Here is a 16,194-nt window from a genome sequence, read left to right on the forward strand (position 1 = left end):
CTGGTTTTATAGTACCAGAGTAAGCAAACAAAAAACTGTCCAGATTTTCATACTGCTAGTCATGTTTCAAAGTTTACTTAAAATCAAACATTCTTAAGTTTCTTTCTCACCTCTTGCTTATTTGCTACTAAACCTCGAAGATGTAATTTCTTTATCTGCAAAATGGCAATGATAAAAATAGTATCTACCTCATGAGGTTATAAGAATTAACAATACATGGCAAGAATGTTCCTGGCACAAACAAGATACTCAATAAACGTTCATTCCCTTTTCCTTTCCTCTGTACCTCTTATTACGGTGGTCCAAAAAAAGGAACATCAACTGATAATTCCTTGGATTCCCCAAAGAAAAGTTGTGAGCCTCAATGAGCACTGCTACTTCAAATATTACCCCCATGCTAAGTCCAAAAGAGTCTTTCCTTAGAATATCACATCTAGGTTGAAGAAAAAAATTACAGACTAGAAAATGACACAGCAAACAATCTGAGCTTGAAAGTTAGGATGCTACATGTCTTTGTGGACTGTGCAATAATTTCCCCGGTGGAATTATAACTAATCAGCCCTGGAAAAAATGTTTACCCATATGGGAAACAAGTAAATTTCTAAGTGTCAGAAAAAGTTGTATCAAGATACAGTTCTAATTCCATTTTCCTATTTTTCCATTTGGGTCAGAAAAACCAGAAATTACTAAATCATATCTCTACGGCAATTTCTCTCCAAATCTATTATCATTTAGAGGCAAAGAAAACAACATTAACTAATGTTTCTGGCCCTCTGATCCTCATGACTTGAGACTCTTAATAGAAATGTAAGGCAAAGGCCAGGCGCGGTGGCTCAAGCCTGTACTCGCGGCCGAGGCGGATGGATCACGAGGTCAACAGATGGAGACCATCCTGGTCAACATGGTGAAACCCCAGTCTCTACTAAAAATACAAAAAATTAGCTGGGCATGGTGGCATGTGCCTGTAATCCCAGCTACTCAGGAGGCTGAGGCAGGAGAATTGCCTGAACCCAGGAGGCGGAGGTTGCGGTGAGCCGAGATCGCGTCATTGCACTCCAGCCTGGGTAACAAGAGCGAAACACCATCTCAAAAAAAAAAAAAAAAAAAAAAAGAAAGAAATGTAAGGCAAACAGGGAAATAGGGGAAGTTAGTTACGATATTTCCCTAACCAAACTGCTGGCAGACAGTGTTTCAATGGGAAAATCTAATGTACCCTCCTTAAAAAAAATGATCTCACTTTTCTTTTAACAGATCAAACATAGGTTTAAGCACACTTATAATATCAGTACAAAACTGATTTATTATCAGCTGTTGTTAGTATATTTCTGAAGACACATATAATCTTTCAAGGTTTTAGAGGAAGTAGTTAAGCTGAAGTTTTTAACAAAATTTCTAAAATACGGTTTTAGGTAAAAATAGAAATCAGAAAAATTGGTTTTGAATGGTAAAAAGTACCACCTAGAAAATAACTTTAATATAATGGAATAATTTAACATAATCAATAAAATTATCAGAATAAATGATACTACATGAATAAACCAATCGTTACTTAAAGTAAATTATTTTATTCTTTCCATCAGGATTTAAAACTTCCCCTAAAAATGATAATACTGATCGATGTTCTCCACAGGCTCTAAAATATGCTTACTGTTCATTTATATATATATTCCATGTATGACTGTAAATGATATATACAAGAGGCTAAATTTTATCTAAATCTCATGTTTAATACAAGAAAATTCCAGCATGCTTCCTGTAAAATCAAAATTAAAAGAATCCTATTGTCCTAAAGAAAAAATTATACCAAAAAGCTTGACCAATTATGCTTTCTCTAAGTTCTGAGAAAAGATTATTACTCATGAATCTCAATATTTACACAATGTTACAGAACTGACTTCTTTTTAGGACTCAGAGCAATTTGTTTCACTTTGCAATGTGTAAAAAGGCAACTGATTAATAAGTCTGAAGTCCCAAATAGATGTGGACATTTATAAATTTTGGTAAAATCTGTGCATTTTAATTCACAAAAATCAGGTGAATTTCTTAATGGCAATGACATCTAATACTTTTAATGGAGGCTTTAATGGAAAATAAAATTCTACTCAGCAAAGAACATAAAGTGACATTTAAAAGGCAGTAATCCAAAATCCAAACTGTCTCTGATACTAAATATTTTCTGTGAGAAAAGAGCTCTTCTTTTACAAATCAAAATGCCACTTCTATTGACATAATTTTGTCATGTATTAATTCTCATCCGAAAGTTTAGTTTCAAAATCTTGAAAATGGGAACCATTTCTAAAAATACTATACTGCCTTCCCCAAAAAAACATACCTCAGAAAACTAAAGGGCAAGATGATGTTAAGGAATCTCAAAGCTGCAAGATTAATGGCTGAAAAAGACATATAACCGTATTTCAAGGGGATTCTTCAGACTGTACTAAATTCAAAAAATACCATAAGGCCATTGACAAAAACAGGTGGCCATTTGCAGAAAATGCAGTTTATCTAATGCCCAGTTCTAGAGCAGCGGTTCTGAAGATGTGGTCCAGTGAACTCTCTTTCAGCAGGTATACAAGGTAAAGGCTACTTTCATGATACTAAGACATTGTTTTTTTCACTCTTTCTCTTATGGGAGTAACGTGAAGTTTTCTAGACACTACATGAAATGGGATTTGACAATCTGTGTGCTTCCTCAGTTTTAATTTGAAATGGTAAATATCACCAGATATAATCTACATAAATGTTAATGGTTGTCCTCAATAGTTTTTAAAACTGTAAAGGGGCTACGTGTGGTGGCTCACACCTATAATCGCAACATTTTGGAAGGCTGAAGCAGGATGACTTGTGGTCAAGAATTTGACACCAACCTTGGCAACATAGTGAGATCTTTCTCTACAAAAAAAATAAATAAATAAAAATAAAAGCATTACCCAGATGTGATTATACACCTGTAGGCCCAGCTACTCCAAAGGCTGAGGTGAGAGAATTGCTTGAGGCTGGGAGGTCAAAGTTGCAGTTAGCCATGATCACGCCACTGCACATCAGTCTGGGCAACAAAGCAAGACTCTGTTTCAAAAAAAAAAACTTTTTTTATAATTTTAAAATGAAGTCAGCTGTGGTAGCTCATGCCTGTAATCCCAGCACTTTGGAAGTCCAAGGCGGGTGAATCACTTGAGGTCAGGAGTTGGGAGAACAGCCTGGCCAACATGGTGAAACCCCATCTCTACTAAAAATACAAAAATTAGCTGAGCATTCTGGCATGCACCTGTAGTCCCAGCTACTCAGGAGACTGAGGCAGGAGAACTGCTTGAACCCAGGAGGTGGAGGTTGCAGTGAGCCAAGATCATACTACTATACTCCAGCCTGGGCAATGAAGTGAGACCGTGTCTCAAAAAAAAAAAAAAAAAAAAAGAAAAAACCAACAATTTGAGAATCACTGCTCTAGAGTATTTCAGAGTCTGCAGCATAGGTATGTTAAAGCAATTAAGAGCAATAATTATAAGAGGGCCCTGCTAAAATAAATATCTTCAAAATAAACTTCAAAATTATGAAAGTTTCAGGTCATCATTTCGCTACAAATAAACTTAGCAGCCAAGAAAAATGTCTGCCTGCTTATAAACTAAATATGGTGTAATTATATAGATATAATATATAATATATAATTATATATTTCTATTATGAACTTCTAAAACTACATTTTCAGCTATCTCTACAAAGTAGTTTCTGAAAACAAAAAGGGAAAAATCAAACTTCAAATATAATCAAATATATACTTAACTATGTATAGATACAGAAATTATAACTAGCTAAAATAACCAGGAAGATTAAAACCCAAACACTGGCCACAAGCAACAAGGACTAGCTTTAATCATCTTTTTACAAAATCAAGATCATAAAAATAAGAAATCTAAATATATAATAGTCACAATTAGTTTAATTAAAATGTAATTATCTAATTTGAGGGACATAATTTAAATAACTAAAATCACCAAAAAATTACCGTAGAGCTTAAATAATAGAGTTGTGGGGAAAATGACTCAAGCTTTTAAGTAGAAAATTAAGAGAAAAATTAACTTTTTATGATCTCTTCTACATGTGCACTTTTAAGTGCTTTGGAATCTCATTTCTGGAATGTGTTTGTGTTTGTGACTACTAACCTAAACATAAAAGGTTCCATTATTGACAGGCATGGTTGCTCACAGCTGTAATCCCAGAGGCTGAGGTGGGCAGACCACGACATCAGGAGTTCAAGACCAGCCTGGCCAACATGGTGAAACCCCATCTCTACTAAAAATACAACATTTAGCTGAGCATGGTGGCATATGCCTGTAATCCCAGCTACTGGGGAGGCTGAGATAAGAGAATTGCTTGAACCAGTACTTGGGACACAGAAGTTGCCGTGAGCCGAGATCACACCACTGCACTCCCAGCCTGGGCTACAGAACAAGACTTAATCTTAAAAAAAAAAAAAAAAAAAAAAAGGTCCCATTATTTACTAAAGTGTCTTCTAATGAGAAAAAAAACTAAACAACATGTAGACTTTAAATGCATCATAAACATTAGTCTACAACCTCTTCAGCAGTACTAACGAAGTATAGGTTTAATAAACAAATACTGTACACATTTTACATGGCAAATTTCTAAATATATGCAGATGTTCCCCACACTTTGACGTTAATCTAATCCACGCTGCCTCCATCATTAGCTAGACTACTTCTAAGAGTATCAACCTAATAAAAATGAAGAAGTGAAGTTGTCAAAAGTAAACTTATTCATTAGCTATAGAGTACTAAGTGCTGTAAAATAAACTGAATGCATGCCTAAATTAAATCCAAACAATTAGATTTTTCCATGCCTGGTTCTTTAAGACAGCACTGACAATAATGGAAGTGCCTGTCCTATCTCATTAAAAATATTATACTATTTCCCAAATGACAACTTTCCTTTAAAGATAAGAATTAGAATGGCACTGAAGGCAGGCAACATTTTTCATATAATATATCGGTTTGAGAAGTTAAGCAATGTTTATAATCCAAATATAAACTGCTGTCTCATCTCCACTGATAACCTCACAGCCTGCTATAGATAACTCTGGTAAGAAGATCGCCGTATTTTTAAGCAAAACAAAAGAGATAATCACTGCTATATAAAATTTGTAGGTAGAAAAATGTGAAAGAACAAATAAAGCATAAGAGAAAAAAAAATTTATATCAGTTTAACTTACTTCAATGATATGGAAAAAAGTAAGTGTTTGGTAAAGAAATAAATTTTGGTGACTATAAACACATTAACAGAAATGACAACTAATAATTACAGTTCTACATGTGATGTAACAGATACATCTACATGTAAGACAACAACTCAATCTTTCTTTTGAAGAAAAACATATACAAAAACACATAGACAAAGAGACACAAATGTGTTTGACTGAAGAGTCTTGAAAGATGCATCTCTGAGATCAATGGATATACCTAACTTTCAGTAGCAGAACTTCAAGTAGAAACACTGAGTCATTACTGTAGTTTTATTATAAAAATGTCTGTTTTATGATGGAAATGTTTGGGTTTTTTTTTCCATTTCTTTGTAGAGAGAACTTAATTACTAAACATATGTAAAAATAGTTCATACTTATGTGTATGTCCCATACACATAAAGCAAAGATTTAGTGAGCAAAAAGATGATGAGCACTACAACTGGTAAAGGAATTAATCTTTAAAATGAATCTCTACAAATTTGAGAAAATCATCAGGCTGTTTGTTGCCCTGCTCTAAGGTATTCTGAAGGCCTACATTTTAATGTGGATATGGACCTAACCAAGTTGAAAGAAAGGTGTCCTTTGTTTTCATAATCCACTCAGCACCATTCAGCAGTCCTGTGAACAAAGGAGTAAAGGGATAAAAAGGAGAATGGAAAACTGTCATTTCCCAAGTCTAAGGATATAAAAATATTTCTCTAAATATTTCTCCTTGAGGACAAAGATTGTGAACTCCTTGAGAACGGTGACAAATAGTAGATTTTTAATAAAAGTCTGTTGACCAAATGAAAAAGTGTTACAGTTAGGGTGCTCATTCACTCCCACAGCCGTCTATAAATAGGAGTTCAAGGAAGCCACTTAATACAATGTGTAGAGTGATTTAGAGAAGAATTCCCTTTTCCCCAGACAGACAGATATAAAAATTGGGTTGATCTACCTCATTACTCTTGCTTTGAGATAGGGTCAGGCTATCATTGGTCAGTTCCTCATCATCAGCACTGTTTCTGCTAAGAACTTTACTCTTCTTCTTTTTGCAACCCCCTTCACTGGCAGGGCTACTATGATCTTCATCATTGCCTTCATCATTCTCATCTTCATCACTCCCACTTCCCTCATCTTCATCGTCCTCATTGTCTCCATCACTTCCCTCTTTCTGAGATGCAGATCTCCCTTTTCTCTTCACTACAGTAGGTCGCCAATCATTGTCATCCTCACTGTCATAGTCATCCATGTCATTCAGTTCTTCCATGGACACAAAATCCAGAAGTGGTCGGTTTCGTCGCAGGTTCCATTTTTTTGGCTCGCTGACTTGTTCCTCTGTAGCAGTTGTTGTAGTAGGAACAGAAGGGGATGTGTTAACAGCAGGAGGACTTGTGGCTAGTGTGGTGGCAGTAGCAGAAACAGCCACATTCTCAGATACTGTTGCTTTTTCTTTTTCCTTCTCTCTTTCCTTCTCTTTCTCCTTTTCCTTTTCTTTTTCCTTCTCTTTCTCCTTTTTCTTTCTAGGTCTTTCTCCATTATCTTCTTCCTCCTTCTTTTCCATTTTAATTAATTGTTTTTCTGATAATAGTACTTCTTCCTCTGCAGAATTTTTAAGTTGTTCTTCTTTTACTTTAATATCTTCATTCAGTTCTTCTTCTAAAATATTTTCTTCAGAATCACTACAGGAACCTTCTCCACTGTCCTTTGAAGCATCTTCACTTCCATTACCACTCCCTTCAGAATCTGTTGAAAATATGAGAAAAAAAAAACCACACATATGTATATACATACACACACACACACACAACGCTGACACAAATGAAACCACCAAAATTTGTGAATAACTTGTAAAACAATATAAACAAATTTAAGTCAAAGAATGGTAGACATTCCCAACCTGATCAAATAATAAATCAATGAAGTTGATACAATGGTTTTAGTTCAGTATAGCATTAATGAAGATGAATATATATATAACCCTAAATTAAAATATGCTTTAAAAAGAGAAGCACTATTTTGTGTCATATGGCAATGCTTGGTACTGAAGAGGCAATTATTTTTTAATGTAAACGTGCTTCTTTTAAGATTGGGCACTTGATTTTAATTTTACTGATATAATACAGACAAAATTCTTCCTCCCTTAAACATCTTTTATAAACTATATGGACTTACAAGTATTGAGACACAACCAAAACAAGGTAAATCTCACCCATTAAACTGCTTCATTTATTTTATTCTACCCAGCAAAATGAGCATAGTTATTTATGAAAGTCAACTTATACCAGATCCTTAATATACCAAACAGATTTTAGGAATACCAAGAACACAGGCCCAAAGAGAAAACAGACAATAGCAATGGCACAGAAAAAGGAAGTTGCAAGAGAAATTATCAATTTTCCTGTTTATTAGAACACTCTTCATATCAATAAGGGTCACTACACTTTCAAAAATTCTAGACAGTAACTACTATAGGCTCTAGAATGGAAGAAATTGATGAATAAAGCAATCCATCCTGAAAATGAGTAGTCAAAGAGGTTACTGAAAAGTCAGGCTGAGGACATTAAAGAGCTCACACAGGACTATAAACTTTCTAGCAAGTTTCTTCCATTCCTACCTAAGGCAGCCCAGTCCCTCTCAACCTAACACTACTCAGTAACCTTCTAATCATTCTCTTTGTACCCAATCAAATAAGTAACAATCTAAAATATTTGGAGAGAGAAATAAATGGGAGGAGGGAAAGAGGGCAGGGAGCAGGAAGAGGTGGAGAAGAAACATGTCAAGTCTTAGCCAATACCAATAGTTAAATCCACATGATGATTAACTTTTTTGTACTTAAAGCCAAGAAAAAGGTAATGATAAAATGGTGAAGTAAGTAGTGTTTCCACATAATTTTGATTTCTATTAACTCAACTAGGCTTAACCTCTGTAATTAACTGAGCATTAAAACTAAAAGAAGCTGTCTGTACTTAGTATCTGGTATCTAGTGAACCTCACAAGTCATATACAAATGACTGATAACAAAAATATCCTGCAAGTAAAATTACATAAAAAATAAACACTAACATTTAACAGATACTGACTCACTCTAAGAAATCATTACCAATCTCGCAACTCTCATGTAGGTATCCATAGCTTATTTGGGATCGTTCTGAAAAAAAACACCCATCCTCAACAACCTTGCACGGGACATAAGAGCAGTATCACACAGGTCAGCAATTCCCTATCTGAAGCTTTAAGAGCCAGATGTGTTTCAGAATTCATAATTTCTCAGATTTTCAAAGGGTAACATGGCACATGCACCATATGTCACACTAATACCCTCAGTGAAGTCTATGGTATTATAATCAAACACACTATTTCTGCAAAGAAAAATACAAATATTTACAGAGTATGAGAAATAAATAATACAAATAAACTCCTATCAGTTTCTGTTAGGTTTTGCCATCAAGTAACTTTGTGTCAACCTTACAAAACACTTAGATTTTTGAGCTTCTTGAATTTCAAGAGTGCAGACCCAGTGTTACTCACAAACGACTGACTTCTTTCCAGTCTCCAGAGCATTAAGAAAATTATGACTTTGTAAACCATTCAAGCAATTTAACCCAACCTACCAAGAAAAATCACATCTGGTAAAAATAACATAATAATAACCTCTAGACATTTTAAAATTATGATTTAATAAACAATAACCAGAGTTGACTAAACACGTCTAAGACACAGAAGGATCTCTTATGCACACTGACTGAAGAAAACTGAAACACCTTAGGATCTAGAATGGAAGCAATGCCGTAATTAAAAGAGCTAGAAAATCAAGATGAAAGAAAAGGTACTTTTCTTCTGGATCAACCTTCTAGAAGGCTTTTTAACAATCAAAACTTGATGATAGACACAAGATTAACTGGGGTAAAAATAGGTAGCTGATCAAAATTCAGACCAATCCAAATTTGCTATTACTTGATAAATTTTACAAAATGTCAGAAATTTTTATAATTTTGTTTTGATTGTTGCCAATGCCAATTAATTAATTATTTTTTCAAATGAGAGGTAAATTGAGACTCCTTGATTTGTTTTTGATTTATAATACTGCTGAATAAAAAGCAATTTTTAATATTTCAATGTTTCATGTTTGTTAACTATTATTAGAAAAATGGACATTTTTCTGCAAAACCAAGTCCGAATAGCTTACCTAACCCCTCATTCTCCAAATACAGTACATTACTTAGACTCCAACTACAGGGATCAGCAATACATCAAATTTTATCTTTCTCTGATCTCTGAAAAATAACTTCTTCATCTGATTAGTCATTATTTCTTTTTTGTACATGTGCACTGGAGGGATGAAGATAAAAACCACATTTAGTTATTATAAGCATAGCTGGTTAATAACGAAACTGAGAAAAATCAAGGTCCTTGGCTATTTTTTTCACAAGAGGCATACAAAATAATTCCTATTACTATAAAATCAAAGAATGACTCTGTGCCATGTTCCAAAATAATAAAAATAAATAAACAAAAAAAAAAATAATAGACTGGAGAAATGGGCCAGATACTTCAAATAAAGCTATCTCAGGCAGAAAGACAGAGTTAATTTCAAGTCTACAATAAACCTTTCTTATATTTGAAAAAGATCTTTAAAATTTAAATCCTACTTCCCATTTGTTTAAATAAAAAATAACCTTTTACAAACATACAATAAATCAGAATCTCTCCAAGCAATAGCTATTTCAACTAACACTTAAGAAATTTTTTAGTTACAGAATTTTTAAAAACTCCTTTGAGTGGTAATGGCCAAAAATAAAATACACTTTAAAATAAGAATTTAAAAAACCAATCTTCAAGAATCCCTTTACAATAAATAATAAAATAAAAATTAATATCAACCATCAATACCATTATATCCAATATTCTCCCCATAACAAACTCAATGTAATTTAATTGTTTTATGTTAATATACAACATATGCAATATAAATTTGCTCATCAATTTCATCAATCTAATTCTGTTCATTGATCTGGTACAACAGTATTAATACTATAAATATACACAATAGATAACAGACCAATCACTATTCTCCTAGTTACTAAGGGCTATCTTGGGGCTATGTTTGATTAAAATTGTGTATGTCTTGAAGACAGATAATCAGTCAACACAACTCATCCTCTACTTCTGAATCTAGTTCCAGCTATGTCAACTTAGGTTTTTATGGGTAAATCTAAGCCAGTGCTTCTCAAATGGGGACATTTTTTCCCCAGAGGACATCTGGCAATGTCTGGAAACAACAGTTGCCAAAAGAGTGGCAGTGGGGTTAGAGGTGAGGCTGGGGCAGGTAGGAAAGATGCTACTGGCATACAGGACAAGCCTCCACAACAAAAAAGTATCCAACACAAAATGCCAATAGTGCCACAGTTGAGAAATCCTCAACTCGTACACAAGGCCTCAATTTGACCTTATTCTACTTTTCCAGGCTTATTTCTTCTACTTTAACTCAACCCTGATCCCCAAATATAAAAAACATTTCCAAGTCTCAATAGTTTTAATTTTTCCTTTACCAAGATTGCTGTTTATCTAAATCTCTTTCTGTTCATAGTTCCTCTTATGTCCTCAATGAAACTGTTCTACATCAATCTAAACTAATCCCATTTCCCATGAAAGACCTGAACTATACAAGCGATCAATCATCCTTTGTATCAATTATTTTAGTTAATTATTCTAATTTTTATTTTACTTACATGTTATTTTACTTATTTATTCTAGTATTATTACTATTGTTTTGTAAATTCACCATAACATCTAGCAAAGGGTTAAACTACAGATAGTCAATGAACACATCTTGGTCCATTTATGCAAAGTCAGATTAAGCATAAAATACCACCAAAGTCTCAGGCTGACTCTTCTCATTAAATTATTTCCTGGCAATATGACCTAACTAAACCATTGATCAAGATCTAAAACCAACCCCATTTTATTCTGGCTAGTGGGGGATGGGGTAGAGGGCATGGCTAATCATCTGCTTAATAAAAGTAATACATGTCTGCATCTTTAAAAAGACGTAAACATTCTTTAAAATATTCAATTGATGTAGCAGATAACTAAATGTAAATAAGTTTCCTACCCTACCCCCAGTCCTCAAATGTAAACAAACACTTTAACTAGGTCAAACCACAAAATTGCCAATATTTGAATGTTTTGGACCTACAAAACTGGTAATTCCATATGGTTCAACCTAACATTTCTACATATGGTTCTTCTGGTGGTTATCACCATAATTCTAATACATATATACCCTATTTTAGGACTTACTCATTTCAAACTTTATTGATTGCTTTCAATCAGAAATGAGAAACTTACTTTTACTTTTGCATTAAAAATAAAATATAAACTATTTTTGTTTACATTTTATTTCATAATTTTCTAAAGGTAGAGGATCATAATTATTAACTTTGTCAATAATCACGTGCCAATCTTATTGGTGGGTCATTCTTTAGCAATGTTGATTTGTTTCCATTTTACAATAGAGTTAAATTATGTTTATCTTTAAATGTTTTCTATATTCTTAAAACCAAACCAATACAAAAAGTTTTATAGTCAGAATTTCAGATTTCAAGATGAAGGTAAGATGAAATTAATCCACAGAATCCAGTTAGCCAAAATTAAGGCCAACCAATCTAACCACTTTAATATTAACTTCTAAGGAAGTCTATAGTTCATTCAGTAAGTCATTTCTAGAAGTTGTTTTGAAAGAAGATATGATCAGACAAATGTTTAGTTACCATGTCTCTACTTCCAATTTAATCTCCTATTCATAAGTAGGGCTGGGAATGCACAACTTCAACATGTTTGAAAACCAGTGATAGGACTTCACTTCAACATGTTTGAAAACCAGTAATAGGACTTCACTTCAACTTGTTTGAAAACCAGTGTCTTATCTTCTATAAGACTCCGATTACATATATACTATCTCAGGCACAGAAAAGATTCAAATGGAAAACAATGGTAATCTAGAGTAAGCCAATATCTCAGCTATGAGGAGATCAATGCACCTAAAACGAGTCAAAAATATGATTCAATTTCTGTTGACTACTAATCATTTTAAATAAAATTTTTTTCTAAATTCACTTTTACAATAAATACCAAGAACTATACATATAAATTTGTGACCTGAGACCACAGGTCGCAAATTGAAGCTCCCCAGGGGCCAGGAAGGTAAATTTTAAGTGCAGCATACTAGATGTTGTATGAGGGACGAGGAAGCAAATAATGTTAGTGTATTTAGGGGATACAGAGATATATCAACCTAACAAAACTCATCCTATCATTTTTCACAAATAACAGTTCTCTTCAAGTATAATTAGGATTCAAAAAGGTCAATACTTAGCTTGATATCGTAAAATATTTTCAGAAAATACTTCATGTTTATGTCAGATTGTTTTCCCACTTGAAAAAGTGATACCTGTGAATACTCCATCTCAACAAACAAATCTTAAAAACAAACTGTCCATAAAGTCAATATTGTCACATAAATATGTAACACTTAATATAAGTTTTAGAATTGTTCCCACAATGATATTCAAAGAGTTCATAACTTCCGAGATCCAACTATGTTCGTCAAAGTTTACAACCACAACGATAACAAACCAAAACTACCTCCTAGCCAAGAATATTCTTATCGGCCAAGGTCTTTACCAAGAGAACTAAGATTTAAATTTTACCTCCTCTCCTTTCCCCTTCCCTTCTTTGGAAATACCAAACATCAGCAAACCAACTAAATGGGAGATAAAGAGCTGAGAAGCAAAGGTTAAAAAAAAAACAGTTAATCAAGATAAACTTATCAATTTTAGATTGCTAGGGATGAATTCAATTGGTAACCAAATATCCAAAGTTTCTGTTTAAGATTCAATCAGTCAACTCTTAGCATCTAAGCAGATAAACAGACTAAATTCTGAAGACAAGTCCATTGGATCTGACTTAGTGACCTCAAGCCAGTTCTGTAAACTCAATACCCCTGTTACCTGAAAAAATAGTATCTCCTTCACTTATTTACTGTGAAAATTAAATGAGACTATGCAAACAAAGTTATCAGTAAATCACAATGCAAATTCTGCTGTTGATGCTACTAAAAGTAGCAACAGTAATACAACACAATTTAATTCACCCTTCCTACCATCCCTGGCAGGAAAAAGAGTAGGGAAAACCAGAGGAAGGAGAGATGTGACTAAGCACAGCAAACTCTCTGGAAAGATATTTAAAAACTGATGAAGAGATGAAATTGGAAAGGCTTTTATCACTTTATTTAAATTTTCATCTCACTTTAAATTTTCACAATAAGTGGAATTACAAATAATTTTTATTGTTCATATATCAGTATTTTTTCCCATAAACACTTAAACATAATTCTTATGTTTCTCAGATTCCTTCAATTGAAACTGTATATATTATACACATCAGGTGCATTGAACAGAAGATACAAAGGAAAACCATAATTTTCTGTTTTCCTATTTAGTAAAATGTGATTATAAGACCTTTAAAAAAAGTTTTAAAAATTACTAAATACAGTGAGCAAGCATGCATGACATAAACTTCAGATATTTCTGAAAAGCCCAATCCACAAGGTCCACCACCTACTATAATTTAAAGTGCAACTCTTACTCTGGTCAATTTTATTCTAGTAAAAGAGCTAATAAACAAAAAAGGAAAACTCCCCTCAGAGAATGCCAAGTGAACGGAAAACAGAAGAACCCTGCTCAAGAACTATTCATGGTCCACACACCTCTCAGGATACTTTTCTACTTCAGGATATCTTTCAGTTTTTTTCTCTATAACATAAACATTTTTTAAGGTGTACAATAGAGAAAATACTTCTATATCTTTGGAAAAAGTTCTTCCCCTGACTGCTAATTATCTCTGAGGAAAACAGAAGCAATTATAGGTCTAGTGACAGGATATAAAGGCAAATGGGAAATCAAACGGACAAAATAAATGAAGTATATGTGCTTTCACTTAAAATTGGCATTTTAATCAAAACCGATTAAAAAAAGAAATGTCTAAAAACAAACCCAACTCCAGAAAGCCGGGAAAGGGGAAGAGAGAAGGAAATATTTACCTGAGGCATCTCCAACTTTAAAATCACTGTCATCTGAACTATCATAATCCAGAGCTTCCAGCAGAGAAGCTGCCAAAGGCTTCACCTGCCTCCTCTTGGAGCTGCGATCCACTGTTAAGAAAAAAATTACATTGTCACTCATAATCACACCAAACACAGGAGAGAGTTGTGGTGCTAAGAGAACATAAAGATGACCTCACGCAAGGAATTTTTGCCTAATTATCAGCAAAAGGGGTCAGGAGAAGTGGGGTTCAGAAGTGGTCTGGGGAGGGCCGGACAGCTCCATGGGCAGTTTCAGAGGCAGCTCCAGCCCTGATGATGCCGACGACAAATGAGATCAGCTAAAATCGAAGCCGACCCCCTTGGGCATCTTTTCCAGATGTTTCTGCACCTTCCTTTTAATCCCCCACTTAAACATGGTAACAGTCAATAAAAAACGCAAATCCCAAGGAATAAAAGAAGCGGGGTTCATTCCGGCGGACAGTGTAGAGGGAGCATCCACCAAGGGTCCACCTTTCCCGCAGGGCTCTCCCACCCCTGCCCTGCTCCCCGCGGCCCTAACTTCTAGAATGGCAGAAATGGATCCCTCTCGCCGCAGAGGCCTCGTACACACTTACTAAGGAATCCGTGAGGTGGTCGTTTGGAGACTTAGGGAGAGGCTGCGGGAGCCCAGGCAGCGCCGAGGTCGGGGACTGCGGCCGCGGAGACAAGTCCGAAAGACGCTATTTAAAACCCGCGCGCCGCCAGCGGGACAGGGGCGCTCCCAAGAGTAGCCCCGCCGTCCCCTAAGTCCCCCGCCCCCTCCCCATCCCACACTCCCGGCCTCGCCAGGCCCTGGTCGCTCGAGCCCCTTCCCACGGCGCTCCCCGGCCGGAGAAGCTCTCCGGCTCAGGCAGCGCGGCCAATCCCCGGCGGCTCTAGGGAGTTAATTTCTCCCGTTAAAACTAGAAGAAAAAAATTAAAGAAAGAAAAACTTTATTAGCCTGCACCAAAAGCAACAAAATACCCAGAAATTGCACAGCGCGAGGCCGCCTTCCTCAGACAATAGAGAAAGCAGCGACCCGGATACAGCTCTGAGGAGAAGGAAGTGAAAACACGAAGCTAAAAGCAGCCCTGAGAGCAGTAGGAGTTGAGGGCGCATGCGCAGGACTCGCCCCCGCGCACCCTTCCGGAGCAGGAGCCGAACAGAGACGAGTGGAAGCCGACAGGGAGCCGAGGGGAGCCGCGTAGTGCCAAGCGGGAGCAGAGATCCCTGCCAAATCCTGTGCAGCTCCGCCCACAAACCCCAAAGGCTCCGCCTTTTCCGCGCCTAATTCTGCTCCAGAATCCAAATCCCTGGGACGCCAGTTTTTGTTTCTGATTTGTTTTTTAAGGATTTTCACGGAGTAAACGTACCACAAAGGGACGTTTGCTACCTTAAGCCACTACCAATAACTAAATGATATTGTCACCGGTATAGAGTCATGACTGAAAGTTGTCCAGGTTCTTGGCGTTTTGAACAAATTGGACAAAACGCCCAGCAAAGTAAAAAAAGAATGAAGCAACAAAAGAACAAAGGCAGGGATTTATTGAAAATGAAAGTACGCTCTATGTGGGAGGACATGAGCAGCGACTCAAGGCCCGAGTACAGAATCTTTTGGGGTCCAAATACCCTCTAGAAGCTTCCCATTGGCCACTTCAGGCTCACCTCGCTTAAATGAAGCGGTAACCCGCAATCAAGCTGATTGTTTGCAGAAAGCAGCCAACCAAAGACTGAAGTGAAGTTACGAGGTCAGGCTCCTGTGCAAACATTGATGCAAAAAGCATGCAATCAGAGGCTAGGGTGAAGTTACAAAGTTATATCTCTATGCAAAGGAAG

General features: G+C 35.6%; 1 protein-coding gene across 20 annotated transcripts in view; it reads right to left on the reverse strand.

Moving 5' to 3' along the window:
• Positions 1–16,194, reverse strand: part of PHF14 (PHD finger protein 14) — a 247,910-nt gene that overhangs the window by 206,906 nt on the left and 24,810 nt on the right. For 18 of the 20 annotated variants that reach the window (XM_035253747.3, XM_078342674.1, XM_009002351.5 and 15 more), the window contains exons 1-3: positions 14,954–15,411; positions 14,337–14,447; positions 6,192–6,979 (exon numbers count right to left, since the gene is read on the reverse strand). In XM_035253747.3, the coding sequence (XP_035109638.1) occupies positions 6,192–6,979; positions 14,337–14,447; position 14,954 (900 nt within the window). In that variant the 5' untranslated portion in view covers positions 14,955–15,411. Of the gene's footprint in view, positions 1–6,191; positions 6,980–14,336; positions 14,448–14,953; positions 15,412–16,194 lie in introns of those variants that run through there. The other 2 variants (XM_078342675.1, XM_078342677.1) reach the window with 1 other exon arrangement.

The sequence above is a fragment of the Callithrix jacchus genome, chromosome 11, assembly GCF_049354715.1.
Source record: "Callithrix jacchus isolate 240 chromosome 11, calJac240_pri, whole genome shotgun sequence".
In the NCBI taxonomy this organism is placed as follows: domain Eukaryota; kingdom Metazoa; phylum Chordata; class Mammalia; order Primates; family Cebidae; genus Callithrix; species Callithrix jacchus.